This window comes from Pelophylax lessonae (genome assembly GCF_965119305.1).
Source record: "Pelophylax lessonae genome assembly, chromosome: 1".
Taxonomy (NCBI): Eukaryota; Metazoa; Chordata; class Amphibia; order Anura; family Ranidae; genus Pelophylax; species Pelophylax lessonae.
The window spans coordinates 462,478,983-462,496,009 of record NC_138768.1 but is presented as its reverse complement, the minus strand read 5'-3'; the positions used below and the strand labels follow the sequence as shown (position 1 = coordinate 462,496,009).

The window sequence follows — 17,027 nt, the reverse complement described above, 5'->3', positions numbered from 1 at the left end:
CCTTCCAGTGCTCCTTACTATCTAGACCAGTTATAGATGGAGGAGGTGACCACTTTTTGCAATATCTTATAACGTTTATATTCCTCCTCCTCGTAAGCCTCCTCCTCCTCCTCGTAAGCCTCCTCCTCCTCCTCCTCGTAAGCCTTTAGAGCCTAACTTCATTCACCCTATAGCCAGATGTAACCAGACCCTCGGAAAAGCCCTATGCGTGAAGTAGCTATTTGTTCTCTGCATGGGTTCTTTGGTAGTTTGCCTCTCTGACAATTGGCTGATGGGGACATCTTCTTTTTTTTTTTTTTTTTTTTTTTTTTTTAAACCCAGTCTAACTCCTCCTTGTTGCCACTATATTTCTTGTGCTGCTGCAAAAAGCATTGCAAATTCCCCTGTCCCTCCTGGCTTATGTGCACTGGATGAGGTGGGGACTGAATATTTCTTAGATTCCATTGAGGGACATAGATTCTACCCTTATGTGTTTTTTGATTTGCCAATGCTACGGCTTTCCATAACGTTTGAGACCTGCTGGGTAGAGAGGTTATACAGGCACTACCTTACAATTTTCTTCTGTTTGCGAGTGTCCTAACATTGTGTTGGCAGCAATGTAACCGGTTTTCTCCTTATTGGACTATTGGGCTTTTAGGATTAGGAAAAAAAATCTGTTATGTTTAGAACATTAAAAATTAAAAAAAATTTTAATAATGGTTGTCTGTTTCTTTGAAAAACCTTTTTGCTTTAAATATTAAAAAAAGAAAATTTTATTCTGGTTTCCATTCTAGGTACGCCACTGATTACATTTAACATTTTTTCTGTGTGTCTTTCAGCTAGTCAAAGTAGACACCCGCATTCGGCATCATCCTCCTCTCCTGCTCTGCCAATATATGTGGACCTGGCTTACCTTCCTGGAGGACCTGCTGCGCAAACTGTAGATGAAGAGTTTTTCAGGCTAGTGCGATCTTCCTGTTATGTTGTTAGTGGAGAAGATCCTATGAAGGAAAAATTTACCCGCAAGGTTCTGGATTCTCTGCTGGCTGGGAAAGCCCATTGGACACAAGATATGCAGGTATTTCTGAGACAATGGAACACTGGGATTATTTTAGAATGCTGTATAGATTGAGAAAAATACAGCTTCAGCTGCTAGGAGTTTAGGAATTGGCGGACAAACATGAAAATTCTGTCTGTGTGTATGGAAAAAAAGGTATTGAGGATTTTCGTTTCAGGTTACAAGCTGTTTTATTTGGCATAACGACATAGCCTAACCACGTCCCGCAAACCGACGTACCTGTAAAGCTGCAGGCATCAACCAGTACCTTTTTTGAGCCAGCGGTCGGCTTTCTGGTGAGGACTACCGATGCGGCTCAGCAGCCGCTCTGCTTTTATCCCACACCGAGCAGGAGTGGACGTCCCCGCCTTCCGCCGCTCTCCCACCGGGAGACCTGAGTAACCAGCCGTTTTTCTGAGTTTTGAATACTTTGAAGTGCATTGGAGGAGTTTGGGGTGTTTTTAGAGTACCTGTCACAGCCTATTTCTCTCATAAGGGATGTTTACATTTCTTGTGACAGCAATAAAAGTTATCAGATTTTTTTTTAAAAAAAACTTTTATATATTTTTTTGGAACATTGTTAAATATAAAGTACATAGGGAAAAAAAATAAATTTTAAGCGCCCCCTCCCCCGTGAGCCCTTGCATCAAATTCCCAGGGGGTATACTCCCTCTCTGTGCTTTAGGCACTCAGTTTTTTTTTCTGTCTAGTCAGGAGTAAGGACCCATTTCTTTTATCTTTGGTCCTGGCAGTTTTTTTTTTTTTCTTTTTCGATGGAGCATTTTTTTTTTCTCCTGTGAGATCTACAATCAACTGCCGGACTGGGCGATGGGCTGGATAATCTAGATCCAGTGGTCTGGGCAGCGAACGCAGGCAGACCTCAGCTCTGCGCTAGGTCGGCCGCGACTTAGCCCCACTGGATTGAGGCTGGCCTGTGAGTTAAACACGAGGTCGTGTACGACCAGTCTCAGAAATTGCAGGCTGTAATTTCATCTCCTGCTGTCCCAACAGATGGTCATCCCTGTGGACTTGCATGCGGGTGCTGGGCCTGATGGTGTCTACATTCGAGGCAGTTCGGTTTGCACAGTTCCATACGAGGTCCCTGCAAAGGGAGTCTGACCAAATTGAACAAGACTCTGCAGTCTCTAGACCGGGGTTCTTCAAACTGTGGCCCTCCATTTGTTAAGGAACTACAATTCCGAACATCATGCCTTGTCATGTCTGTGAATGTCAGTTTTACAATGCCTCATGGCTAGTGTAGTTCTGCAACAGCTGGAGGGCCGTAGTTTGAGGATCCCTGTTCTGGACAATCTGAGTCGGAACAAAGGAGTCCCTGATATGGTGGCTTCGTGCTTCGACTGGGCAAATCTTTCTTCCCATTGTATTGGACAGTGGTCACCACGGGTGCCAACCTGTCCAGCTGGGGAGGCGTCCTCGGCAAACATTCTGCTCAGTGGCTCAAGACTCTGGAAATGTCCAGTCCAGAATACTGATCAATGTTTTGGAACACTGTCTGGACCATTGGACGGATCGTCTTCAGGTTGTCAAGTGCGCATTCAATCAAACAATGCCGTGGCTTATGTCAATCACCAAGGGGGCACAAGTGTCCTGGCGGCTCTGGAGGTAGCTGGCATTCTAAGGTGTGCAGAGCACTTCGTACTAGCCCTCTCTGCCATACACATTCCCGGGGTGGAAAATTTAGCAGGCGGATTACCTCAGTCGGCAGGCATGGACCAAGGTGAGTGGTCCCTTCATCCGGAGGGGTTTCATCAGTTGTCCCCGGTGGGGCATTCCTGAGGTGGATCTGTTGGTGTCCCGGCTCAACAGAAAGATGCAGAGGTTTAAGGCTCGGCCAAGGGATCCTCTGGAGGACGCCACAGACGCGCTGGTGGCCCCCATGGGGTCAGCATCATCTGCTTTATGCCTTCTTTTCCCTCAATCATCTGCCAAGATGCAGGATCGAGGCAGAAGGGATTCCAGTCATCTTAGTGGCTCTGGACTGGCCTCACCAGGCTTGGTACGCTGATCTGGTGCTGCTGGTCCCCAACGTTCCTTGGAAGCGTTATCTCCGGTGAGGATCTGCTGCCCCAAGGACTGATCTTCCATCCTGCTTGTCGCTGGTTTTGACGGCTTAGCTGTTGAACATTAGGTGCTGAAGGATAGAGGTTTATCTGAATCTGTGATTCCTACATCGTTAAAAGCCAGGAAATCTACTTCTGGGAGACTCTATCAGTGTACGTGGAAGACGTACATTGCGTGCTGTGAGTCTCTTTGGGTTCATCCTCGCTCCTTCTCGGTAGCTCAGATCTTGACCTTCCTTCAACGGGGGGGTTGAACGGAAATTGCCTCGAGTACCATCAAGGGCCAGGTGTCTGCTTTGGCTGCCTTCTCCCAACGACCTTTGGCCACAGTCCCCGGTGCGTACCTTTCTTTACGGTGTCCGACGTTTGGTTCCTCCCAGTGCGGTTTCCATTTCTGCTTTGGGACCTCAATTTGGTGCTTTTGGTCCTCCAGAAGCCTCCCTTTGAAAATCTTCGGGAGATTCCCCTGCTTATGCTGTCCCAGAAGGAAGCCTTTTTGGTGGGTGGGTGCAGGGTGTCAGGACTAGCAGCGTTATCTCTGTGAATCACCAGGTAAGGTGAACGACAGGATAAGGTGGTTCTTCGCCCCTGTCCATCGTTCCTTCCAAAAGTTGTCTCTGATTTTCATTTAAATGAAGACATTGTGTTGCCTTCCGTGTGTCCCAGACCTAAAAATACTAGAGAAAATTGCCTTGCATGCCTTGGAGTCTGTATGTAGTCTGGGCAATTAGTGTGTACCTGGCAGCTACAGAGTCTTTAAGGAAGTCGGACTCTTTTCGTGCTCACAGATGGTCCTCAAAGGGTTGTCCGCTTCCTCTGTGACCATTTCCAGATGGATCAGACAGACAGTGATTCAGGCCTATTCCATCAAGGATCCGGTTCCTCCTTTCCCTGTTAAGGCTCACTCTACTAGGGTGCTTAATGCCTCCTGGGCCTCCCGTCATCAGGCGTCAGTGATGCAGGTTTGCAAGGCGGCCACCTGGTTATCGGTGTACACCTAAACAAAGTTCTATAAAGTGGATGTGTTGTCGTCTGTGGATGCTTCTTTTGGCCGCAAGGTTTTGCAGGCTGCTGAGAGGACCTGATTCTCTTTGCGGGTGTATTGTTTTTTTTTTTTTTTTTTTTGTTTTTTTTTTCAGCTGGGCTCTGGTTGTTTGGTTGAGCTCCTGTTGCCTGGTTGCTATTGTTTACCCTTGAAAATTTTTGCTGTTCCCATGCCTCCCATGTTTAAAACTGCTTTGGGATATCCCAATGGTTAAGAATATCAGGAGCTGTGTCTGTCAATGAACGAAAGAGGAAAATGGGATTTTTGACTTGCTGTAAAATCCATTTCCATGTTCATTGACAGACACAGCACCCACCCCTCTGTGGAATAGTAATTCTTCTGACACTGCTTGCAACTAAACTGAGTGACTATAGGAGAGAGAGAGTATACCCCCTGGGACTGTCCATGGGTGTAGCCAGACTTTTTTGTGCCTAGTGTCCTACTCTTGTAGGGGGCAGTATAACCCAACGGTAATGAAGATCTGAAGCTGTGAACATCTGAGAAATTGATTTTACGGTCAAAAATCCCATTTTTTTTCCTTCAAAAAAAATGCATTTAAAAGACCGCTGCGCAAATACTGTGTGACCGCCATTTTATTGTCCAGAGATTTTGCTAAAAAAAATACATGTTTGGGGTTTCTAAGTAATTTTCTAGAAAAAAAATACTGATTTCAATCATGTCAGAAATAGGCTTGGTCCTTTAAAGAGAGACTCCAGTCAAAAATTATTTTTTTCTTATTATGTTATCTTATATTTGATATTTGTTTTCTGGCTAGCTGCTTGTGTAGCTTAGAAAGTCTTATCTAAAATAGACTAACGGCTTCTTGTTGTTGTTCACCGACAACCCCATCTCCCTTTTTTTATCGGGTTTTGCTAAGCAGTAGGAAATTTTGTCTGGAAAAAAACCCCAAAGGCACCACATCCCAATTATAGAAATAGGAAAGAACCTCAACCAACCATATTTTATGGAGGAGGAGAAAATTGGGTTGGGGATTTTTAAGGTGCCAAAAAAACAAACCTTTTTTATAAAATTACAAATGTTATTGTTACAATTAAAATAACACAAAATGAAAAAGGAAAGACATATATTGCACATATATTGTTAAAATCAATAGGTACGCTGCATATACACTCAATTCAGAGGCAGATTATATATATATATATATATATATATATATATATATATATATATATATATATATATATATATATATATATATATATATATATATATATATATATATATATTGTAACAGGAAGTCAGCTAAATCTGGGAATGTAGTCACAGGAAGGAGATACATTTCCACCTGATTTAGAAAGTCCATTAATTAATTTAGGGTGTTGGCTACAGAGCTAGCCAGCAGGAAGTTGAAAGGCCTTCACCTGTTCAGAATGAGGGAGTTAAGGCTCTATAATTTGTTCAGAGAAATTCCTATTGTTTGCTGTGTCCTGAAGCCATGTGGGCTGGGAGCAGGAGGACAGTCAGCGTGTGCCTCCCGACAGGATGTGTGGGCCTGGGAGAAGACCCCCCGGAGTGATGTGTGCCCGGGACGGTAACCAAGGGTGAATACGTCTCAAAGGTGAGAAGACGAACTGTTGATGTGAAAGAAACAAAGGACTGTGTTGCCCTGTGAAGCTATTATAAAAGGACTATTGAGTGTCCGCTGTAGGACAAGGAAGTCTGCCCGACGGTAGGTTGGAGACAGACACTTAGGCAGGTTCCAGTTGTGAGAAGGTAGCCGCCCACAGAGGCAAGGATTTATTTTCTGTTTTATTTTATTTTGGATGTTTTGCTGCATACAGCCTGGTGAAGAAAACACCATTTAATAAACCACACTGTTTGTTTGCAAGCACTTGTCGGCTACCTCTCTGGGAAAACGCACCCCCCAAGGGGTCATCCACACCCGCCACCGAGCTAATCCCTCACATATGGTGGAGGTATGCAGTGGGCATAAGCAGAGATCCCTGCAAGGAAGTGCAAATGTTTGATGAACTTTATCTGGTGCATGAGATTGCACAATCTATGTGTGCAGGAGAGAAGATCCTGACAGAAAAAAAAAAAAAAAGTGTTTTAAAGAGACAGGGGTCTCAAAATTTTTTGATGAACTTTGTTGTGTCTGGTGCAAGTGACTGCACAAACTGTGTGCGCAGGAAAAGAGATCCTGCAAGAGAGAGAAAAACTACATGTGTTGAAGAGACAGTGGTCTGAAAATTGTTTGCTGGACTGTGAAAAATTTGTTTGTGGAGTTATTGAAGATGGGGCGGTCCAAACGCCTGAAAAATGCAAAGATAGATGAAATGAGAGACCGGATTCTATGGATGGAGGGGATGTTGCCGTCTGAACCAGCCCCATCCATGCCTAAAGAGAGTCTACTAAAGAGGAAGGTTGTTGTCCCTAGCAACACTGATGAAACTGCTATGGAGACGCAGTGTGCTCAGATGAAAAGTAAACTCAAAATGGAGGAGATGTTGAAACATCTGATTATATCAAATGCAGCTCAACAGCAAGCAAATGCAGCTCAACAGCAGGCAAATGCGGATTTTCAGCAGAGCTTTGCAGCTCAACAAAAGGCTCATCAAGAGAGCATGGCAGGCTGGAAACAGAGACGCCAGCAGCCAATGGAGGCCATCGGTTTGGAGGAAACCGAGTATGTGTGCAGGGCTGAGTTGGATGCCTTGCAACGGAAAATGGAAGAAAAGGAACAAGCCTTGGAATTGCTTAAAATGGAGCATAGAAACTTGCAGGAAACAAATGAACTACTCAAGTCTCATGTGTCAGTGGGAAGAATCCACTGCTCTTCTTTTGGTCGAGTTGCAAAAACGCAGAGAGACTATAATGGAGAAAGATACCATCCTCATGGAAAAGGAAAGTGAAATTCAGACTTTGCAGAAGCAAAGTATGGCTGATATGTTGGAGTTGCGTAATCAGCTGGAAAAAAGTCTTCAGTCTTTGGGAGCTACAAAAATAGACCTGCAGGAGTCGCAGGAACAGAATGTTGCTCTGGAAGCGACATTGTCTCTCAGCGACAAAGAGAAAAGTGAAAGAGAGGCTAAATTACTGAGTACTGTGTATGAGCTCACTACTTTAAGCAATGTGGTAGATGAATGGCGTGCGGACTGTGAAAGTTGGAAAGGGGAAGCCCAACGTGTCCAGCAGCAGTTAAAGGAGAAAGAAGCCTGTGTGGCAGAATTACATTCTTATTCCCAGATGCTAGCCAATGAGGTGAAGGCTCTTATGCAGGGAAAAGAAGATTGTGAACATAAGAGGGAAAAAGTAGAGGCACAGCTTCTGGAATCGCAAGTCAAGGTGTCAGAAGGTGACCGATTGTGTGCTAAGCTGTCAGAGAAGGCAAACCGACTGCAGGTTGAGTTGGACAATGTTACAAATCAGCTTTCTCAAGCAGACAGCAAATCTAGAGAAATTGCGGAAGATTTTTCTATCTTGGAATCGCAGCTGCAAGACACGCAGGAACTCTTACAGGAAGAGAGGTGTCAAAGGCTGAGTTTTAGCACAAAGCTCAAACAAATGGAAGATGAGAAAAATGGCTTCCTGGAACAATTAAAAGAGGAGGCGGAAGCAAAGAAAAACCTATCAGAGCAAGTCGCAACATTGCAAGCTCAGATAGCGGTTATGAAAAAACGCATGGAAGAAAGCGTTGGTTCATTACAGTGTGTTGAAGATGTGAAAAAGAAGTTTGATCAGATGCTTGGTGAAGAGAAGAATGTGTCTGCAAAATATGCAGAAGAACGCGCACGTGCAGAAACGGAGGTGCGTGATAACGAGAGCAAAGCCCTGTTCTTGGCTCGCTCTTTGGAGGAAGCTCTAGAGTGTAAGGCTGAACTAGAAAGTGTTAAACAGCTGCGTACAGAAATGGAAGAATTGGTCAGCTCCAAGGATGATGTTGTGAAAAGCGTTCAGGAGCTAGAAAAGTCTAAGCGAGCCTTAGAACAGCAACTAGAAGAGATGAAGATTCCGTTGCAGGAACTGGAAGAGGAATTCCAGGCAACAGAGGATCTGTCCCAAAGAGGGGATAGTGTGCCTGATGCAGTTTTTAAAAGGATCAGTGTTTTGGGGTCTGTCCTGAGTGAGCCTCAGAAATGTGACGACATGTGGCTTGAATCACCCCTTTGGAATAAACCGTTCCTTCAAAAACTTCAAGCATTGGAAAATGTATCATTAGAACTTCAGCAAACAAAGGAGCTGAGTAAGAAATGTGGTGATTTCTCAGTTCAGGCTGAAAACCTAGTGGAGAAAACTAAGGCTGTTGGTGAAAACGTGAAGCAAATGAATAAGTGCCTTTCAGGGAGTGTTTCCAAAATGGAACTGGTGAAAGACGGGTGGCAGAAGTTTGATCGTGATCTTGAGATGCATTCCATGTGGAATTCAGATAGAGAAAAAGAACTAGGTGACCTTGAGCGGTCAAATAGTTCAGCAGAAAGTGCATTGAAGAAACCTGTAAAAGAATGTGTTGCAGTTCCATGCTTCTTCACTGATGCAGAGAGGAGGTCTATAATGGATACCACCCAGATCGCTGGGTTCAACTGTGTTGTTGCCTTTGACCCCTATGTTGGTGGAAGGAAAGTTGATGATGTTCTGGTTGGCTACTTCTGTGAAGAGTTTGGCAAGAAATATAAACTGAATATCAAATCAAATAGTAGGCCTTTACTGCGACTCGCTCAGGAGGGCGAAAAGTTTAAGAAGTTGATGAGTGCAAATGCTTCAGATCTGCCTATGAATATGAAATGTTTGAATGATATTGATATCTCTGGGAAAAGGAACAGGGGTCACTTTGAAGAAATGTGTGACAGCCTGTTGTCTCAATTGGAAAATCCTCTGCACAGCATCTTAGAGCAAGCAAAGCTCAAGAAGGAAGATCATTCCCTTTTACAACAAAAAGTCAATGATTGTGTACAGCTGTATGGAGAGGCAACTCAAGTCACAGAGGGATGTCAAGAGTCCCTACTTGGAACAAAACTTAGTGAAGCAAAGGTTCTCAAAGTTTTGTGGAAAACATTTATGGATTGCAGAGAGAGGCGTCTTAAGAATGTTGAAGACATTAAGACTAGCCCAATTGAGTTGCCTATGGATCACGGTCCTCCGTGGTGGATTGGACAGACGGTTATGAGGGACAAGCTGTCTGACATTTATGAGAAAGCTGTCAATGAAGATGACAGAAACGAGAAGGAGCGAAATGATGCCAAAAATGCAGTTGAAGAATGTGTATATGAGATGAGAGACAAACTGTGTGGCATTTATGAGAAATCCGTCAATGAAGATGACAAAACAGTTTCATCCGGAAGCTTGAGGATAATAGGAGGCTTATCAGTGAGTCAGCAGTGCTTGACACATGCGTGCCTGGAAATCTGTGTCCCAACCCTAGGGTTGAAACAAGAGGGGGGGGTACTATGTGAGGGATTAGCTCGGTGGCGGGTGTGGATGACCCCTTGGGGGGTGCGTTTTCCCAGAGAGGTAGCCGACAAGTGCTTGCAAACAAACAGTGTGGTTTATTAAATGGTGTTTTCTTCACCAGGCTGTATGCAGCAAAACATCCAAAATAAAATAAAACAGAAAATAAATCCTTGCCTCTGTGGGCGGCTACCTTCTCACAACTGGAACCTGCCTAAAGGCCCGTACACACGTACCGATCGTCGGCATACAAACGTCGGTGGACGAAGGATCTGCCGATTGTACGCGTGTTAGTATGGTGCCTCCGACAGATGTCTGCGCACAATCCGCGGACAAAAGTCTTTCGTGCAAACATGAAAATATTTGTATGCCGACACCAGAACGGACGATTGTTCGCCTGTCAGTACACAATTCGGCCGACGGACCGCAGATTTGCAAGACTGGGCATGCTCAGAAAATAGAAAACACAGGGAAAGTTAACCATTACATGACATCACTTCTGCAGTCGGCGGACAAAATTCTTGTGCTGTCCTTGTGCTGTCTTTGCACTTTTCAGCAGACACCGACATCCCGGGGAGAAAAGAGGAACATTTGTAAGCCGACCATCGGTACGTGTGTACGGGGCTTTAGTGTCTGTCTCCAACCTACCGTCGGGCAGACTTCCTTGTCCTACAGCGGACACTCAATAGTCCTTTTATAATAGCTTCACAGGGCAACACAGTCCTTTGTTTCTTTCACATCAACAGTTCGTCTTCTCACCTTTGAGACGTATTCACCCTTGGTTACCGTCCCGGGCACACATCACTCCGGGGGGTCTTCTCCCAGGCCCACACATCCTGTCGGGAGGCACACGCTGACTGTCCTCCTGCTCCCAGCCCACATGGCTTCAGGACACAGCAAACAATAGGAATTTCTCTGAACAAATTATAGAGCCTTAACTCCCTCATTCTGAACAGGTGAAGGCCTTTCAACTTCCTGCTGGCTAGCTCTGTAGCCAACACCCTAAATTAATTAATGGACTTTCTAAATCAGGTGGAAATGTATCTCCTTCCTGTGACTACATTCCCAGATTTAGCTGACTTCCTGTTACAATATATATATATCACGGAGTAGCAATCCCGACATGTTTCACCAGAACGGTTTCTTCAGGGGATAATTACTGAGCTACTTCTACAATATAAGACTCGCATATAGAAGTAATAATATTATTTAACATTCTACCTCATATGTCTTTCATTAGAATATAAACCTATACAAAAATTGAAAAACAATAAGAACTAATCCTAATAAGTGATATAAGATATAATAAAGGGCAAAATGTCAGCTGGGGTGCTTACCAAATACCAGTGATGAAACCAAAAGAAGATTCCCTTGCAATACAATACCATACATTAAGTTATTGTATTGCAAGCAAATCTTCTTTTGGTTTCATCATTGGTAAGCACCCCAGCTGACATATTTTGCCCTTTATTATATCTTATATCACTTATGATTATTTCTTATTGTTTTTACATTTTTGTATGTGTATATTCTAATGAAAGACCTATGAGGTAGAATGTTAAATAATATTGTTGCTTATATATGTGTCTTATATTGTAGAAGTAGCTCAGAAATTATCCCCTGAAGAAACTGTTCTGGTGAAACATGTCGGGATTGCTACTCCGTGATACCAGTATATATAATCTGCCTCTGAATTTAATGTATATGCAGCGTACCTATTGATATTGATTTTAAAAAAAATATATGTGCAATATGTCTTTCCCTTTTCATTTTGTGTTATTTTAATTGTAACAACATTTTGTATTTTTATAAAAAAAAAATTCTTTTTTGGCACCTTTTCAAAAATCCCCAACCCAATTTTCTCCTCCATTTAAAATATGGTTGGTTGAGGTTCTTTCCTATGACTAGGTTAAATGTTTTCAGGATAAGGAGCAGAAGCAGACTGAGGAACAATCATTTCCTGGTCTGCTTTACATTGACTGGACCTAGAAGCACTCACCTGTGTGTTTTTTGGGATGTTTAAGGATTTAATGATCTTCATTAAACCTTTCTAACTTGAGTTTTCTTTTGGGGAAACTTTTTATGTAGGGTATTTAAATACATTAATCTAGTAAATGGAAGACCATTTCTCATTTTAATAATTTAATTTCTTTTCCTTTTTTATATCCAGGTAACGGTGATTCCCACATTCGAGTCTGCAGCTGTCCGTGCATGGTATGAAGAAACTCATGCCCTTCAGCAGTCATTGGGTGTCATTGTGCTGGGAAGTACCAGCAGTGTGTCAATGCAGGATGAAACCTTCCCTGCCTGCAAAGTGGAGTTCTAATCATTTTCACACTTTTTTTTTTATCTACATGCACTTCTATTTTAAAACCTTTTGGACACAGAAAGCTTTCGGGTTATCGGAGGCCAGTTCCTTTTCTTCATTGTGCTTGCCTGATGATGGCAAAGGTGTTGATGCTTCTCCCAAAAGATATGAGGCATGCACATTCCGATGAAATGATCAGAAAAGGACAGCTTATTGCACACCCTGTATGCATTTTACTGGGAACAGGAAGCTTGTGCACGAATTGAAGAGGACTGTTCTTATTTGCACAATCACTCCATTGTTCGCGTCACACTTTTTTGGCATGAAATTCTTTACCAATTGACTTTACCTCCACCTGACCAGAAGACCATGCTTATGTCACTTTCAGATGTTTACAGTTGTCTTGTGTGTGAAGGATTATCAATATGTAATGCATTAATTGATGCTATAGGCATGTGTTGTTTTTACCTGGCAGCACACATAAGCTTTGCCTGTAATCGGAGTAATCCGATTATTCACTTTCCCATTTCAATGCACCATTAGGTTTATTGGCGGTCTCTGGTATATCTAGAAGATGACGTCTGTTCAATATGAAATCAGTGAATTCTTTACTCTTAGATGTGACTGGTGTCCTGAATGTGATAACTCTGTATCATGTTTTGAAATGGTCTACATTCTCATTCATCTATTGAAATTTGTCCTGCACAGAGTAGTGTTAGCTCATGTGTAGCTTTTTTGCTGTGAACTTCTGTAATCCTCACCACAAGACAGTTCCCCCAAAATGTTAAGGCAGCAACATGTAAAAGCTATTCAGCTGATTTTACTCGGTTAAGCAGGGTACTGGTTTCTAAACTGTGACCGTTGGGGTTACAAGGCTCAAACATTTTATACTTGGTTTTGTCGTCTTTAGAATAAGCTATTACTTGTGGCACTCCAGTGATAGTACAGTTGATGGCTGTGTGAAGTAGATACTGTTTTTAAATATCTGCTTCTCATTATTTATAGTCCACTTTATATTTACAACCCTTTGCCAGCAAATGGTGCAGGGTATAGGAAAGCACACTTAGAGCCCGACTTTCATCATTCTCCAACCTTAAAAGTTTAGTAACTGAGATATATTTTTTTCTTTTTCATTTCTACAATTGTTTAATTTATAAGAAGTCAAGATAACATGGATGTGTAAAACTTTTCGGTTTAGTAAGCCATATTAGTCTTTGTAAAATGGTTTATTTTGGTGTATTTTAATCAAACCACTGATCCCCCTTCAATACATAATTGGTTTCAGTACTCACGGGCATCAAAAAGTGAGCCTGATGAATAATCCATTGGTTGTCCTTTCTTTTCCCCCTTCTGCCTAAATGCATATGAGCTTTTGGCACACGTTTAATGCAGGTAGCAGCATTGGACAATGTTGTTAATTTTCTTCAATATGAGCTTGAATAGGTAGGCACTAAATGTGTAGGCTGAGGAGAGTAACACTTGATTTAAAGTGTATGAATCCTGAAGAAACTGGTGAATTCCCTATGGCCATTCTGAATGCAGCTTACCATAGGTTTCTTTGGGTGTTAATTTTACATGAAATGGGACCTGGCTTGTAATGTTTTGGTGGGTGGCTCATGGAAATCTGTTTTTAAAAGGAACTCAGTGCTATTTCAGTAAAGCAAAATACACTGCAGACTTTTTTTTTTTTTTTTTTTTTTTTTTTGCGGATTTATTGCCAGATTTAATACCTGACCCAAGACTAGAATATATAGGCATTGAACAATTTTTTTTTTTTTTTTTATTTTAAATGTCAGTGACTCAAGTAGTGAAGGGAAGAGTAAGGCTGACAGTGTGAGCAGGCATCTTCAAAAAACAAGTCTGCAGGGTATGTTCCCATGTTTCTGTTTTGATAAACTCCTGATATACGGTTAACCACATCCTGGAGTTACTTATCTTGGTGTATACAACTGTGGACAGCTTTTAGACTGTTGTACTTAATAGGCCTATAGGACCACTTTTTTGCTGCAACAGCATGTGGTTTGGAAATTGCATTTTTCATTTTTTTTTTTTTTTGTAAACAATGTCAAAACACTAATGTTCTCTTGTGGTCTAAGCTAACTATTTCTGTTTTTAAATATTACTGTCAAAAATCAGTGGTAAATGAAGGACTATTACCTCTTTTTTTTTCCCTCCCTCTACAGTCTACAAAATATGGAGGGATGGGATTCATTGATATGCTTAATCCATGTTCAAGTGCCAGTCAGCCCCTAGAATGAGTTAAGAGGGCTTTAAACTCTCATACCTATTTGTCTTCTGTCTGATGGCCATGATGACCATCTCTCTGAGGGGAAGGGTAGATGGTATGAATAATAAACTACTCTGCCCACAAGGTTTGGCGCGATTTATATTGTGAATTCACATTGCTTTCATTAGATGAGCAAATTAAAGTCTGATCTAAACTGTCTGCAGCTTTTTTGTCTGTTTTCTGAGTGAATTACTTTGTTTTATAGTGCTCTGTGGAACAAAAAAGGCATTTGTGTCTGTGTGTATCTGTGGCAGGCCATAGATCATGGGTGCTCAACCTGTGGCCTTCCAGCTGTTGCCGAACTACATGTTCTATGTGGCATTGCAAGGCTGACTGTTAAAGTGTTACTAAACCCACAACGGTAAAATCAGGGTGTAAATGCAAGAAAGCATGCTTGTTAAGGCTATTTGATCCTGTATGCAGAGCACATTGGCCCCATAACCTGTCTGGATAAGACAGTTACTGGATTCACTCTGCACATTCTCACTTTGTGTATTACTAGAGTTTTTTTTTTTTTTTTTCTTTTCCTTGGGAGAATAAATTTGATCAGCACAGGGCCAATCGGCACTGTCCAGAGGGTCAGGGATCCTGCATCCTGATAGGACAGCTAGTGCAGTATGCAGACTCCCTCCTACAAGCTTTAACAAGGCACTGATAGTCACAAGACTGCTCTAACTGCTGATAAAAAAATGTATTTAGCAGTTTATCTTTACTAAAACGATTGCATTTCCATGTTCTGTGTACTATGGGAGACCAGATATAGATATAATGAATGCAGGCTCCTTGGTTTAGTAACACTTTTTAAACCTGGTACAACCTACCAGTGTTTTTTTTTTTTTTCCAACCCAGCAGGGCTGAACTAAAGCTGACAGCTCAGGAGGAGCTGCTGTACGAATTATTGCAATGTTAGTACAGTGATCTCCCCTGCTGTGCTATTGTGTTCTGAAGGGCGGTGCCACCCTCCCCCACCCCTGATTGCTTTTGAACTGGCTGATGCCATCCGACATTCAGCCTGTGTATTAGGCTTTACAAGCTTGACTCCCAAAGTCAGAGGCGTGATGGGACTTGTAGTTACGCAACAGCTGGAGGGCCATAGGTTGACCAACCCATTCCATAGATGTAATTTTCTTTTTTGCAACCACTGCCAGTGTTGGGGGAGGGGGGGGAGGGGAGGAGATCCCTCTGGCAGAGCTATTTGGTCCTCCAGGCAGGGGGCACGGGGAAACCCAACAGTGATTATTGCTAGCATCTATAGCTGCTGCCACTAATTGGTGTAAAAATTTGACATGCTGGCAAGTTGGCGTCGTTTTATGCATGAAGACCGCTGGTCAGCTTCTCTGGGGTAATCCTAGGTTAGCAAATTCTTCGATTGGTTCCTGACCCCCAAGTGTCGGCACAGTATGGCGTTAAAAAAAACCCACTGAGTTATTATGCCTACGGGTACGTTGTTGACTTACTCCGCCTTCACGGTTATTTTACCTTCAGGGTTGGTTGTTCTTCCAATATGCCCAGTTGAGACATGCTGCCAGGGCTCAATTTCCTACCCGACCTCTTTCAGTTAGATCTGGTTGAGGAGCTACTATCCCAGAGGGATCTGGAGAAACTGCTCTCTACACTGTATGGGACCCTACTTGTCAGTGACTTTCCTAAAATTGATAAACTATGGGACCTAAAACAGGATTTCTCTATCGTACGTTGACAGACTCAGCACAGCAGCTATGATTCTTGACCATTGGGTTATGCGCAATCTACAGGAGTAGTACGAGGCAGTAAAAAAAAGTCACTGATGCCTACAGGGGCTGTCCTTCACAGCATTACCCCACACACTGCCACAAGCCAGTTTCTTACTGCCTAGTGAAGGAGTATGACCTAGGTTTCCTGCTGGGACTTCGGTCTCAGTTTTTTATTCTTTTAAGAATATTTGTTTATTTCTCTTTACTCACTAACGCTAGCTAGTGTCAGGGGGATCTTCCTGGTGAACTACAAGCGACAGCCAGCTGAGGTTTCGCACTGGATAATATAGATCCATACAGTCTCCCAGCCTGGCCTACGAGCGTGAGCAGGTTATAGTCCCGCAGTACACCTTGTTCCAAATTATTATGCAAATTATATTTAAGTGTCACAAAGATTAAATATTTAGATTTTTAGTTTAACTCATGGATGGGCATTGTCTTGGGGTTCTTTTGATCACTAAAAAAACAATCTCGGACACCGATAATTAGATTGCCAGGTGAGACCAATTAAAGGAAAAGCTACTAAAGGAGGGTGTTCCACATTATTAAGCAGAGCACCATTTTCATGCAATGTGGGGAAGAAAAGATCTCTTTGCTGCTGAAAAGAGAAATGGTTCAATTCCTTGGACGAGGTATGAAAACATTAGATATTTCACGAAAGCTTAAGGGTGATCATCGCACTCTTTAAGAGATTTGTAGCCGATTCAGAGCACAGACGGGTTCATGCAGATGAAGGCACATTGAGGAAGATTTCTGCCAGATCTATGCATCGGATCAAGAGAGCAGCTACTAAAATACCATTACATAGCAGCAAACAGATATGTGAAGCTGCTAGTGCCTCTGGAGTCCCACGGACATTAAGGTGTAGAGTCCTCCAGAGTCTTGTAACTGCATAAACCTTCTATTGGTCCATCACTAACCAATGCTCACATACAGAAAAGGCTTAATTGGGCGGAAGAATACATGAAGACTAATTTTCAAACAGTCCTGTTCACTAACGAGTGCCGTGCAACCCCGGATGGTCCAGATGGATGGAGTATTGGATGGTTGGTGGACATCCACCCGGTCTCAACAAGGCTGCTACGTCAGCAAGGTGGTGGTGGAGTCATGTTTTGGGCGGGAATCCTAGGA

At 42.7% G+C, this 17,027-nt stretch overlaps 1 protein-coding gene across 1 annotated transcript in view; it reads left to right on the top strand.

Moving 5' to 3' along the window:
* Window positions 1-12,072, top strand: part of MAP1S (microtubule associated protein 1S) — a 92,592-nt gene extending 80,520 nt beyond the window's left edge. The window contains exons 6-7 of the mRNA XM_082275335.1: window positions 832-1,057; window positions 11,739-12,072. Of these exons, the coding sequence (XP_082131461.1) occupies window positions 832-1,057; window positions 11,739-11,894 (382 nt within the window). The 3' untranslated portion in view covers window positions 11,895-12,072. The remainder of the gene's footprint in view (window positions 1-831; window positions 1,058-11,738) is intronic.
* Window positions 12,073-17,027: the final 4,955 nt, after the last annotated feature.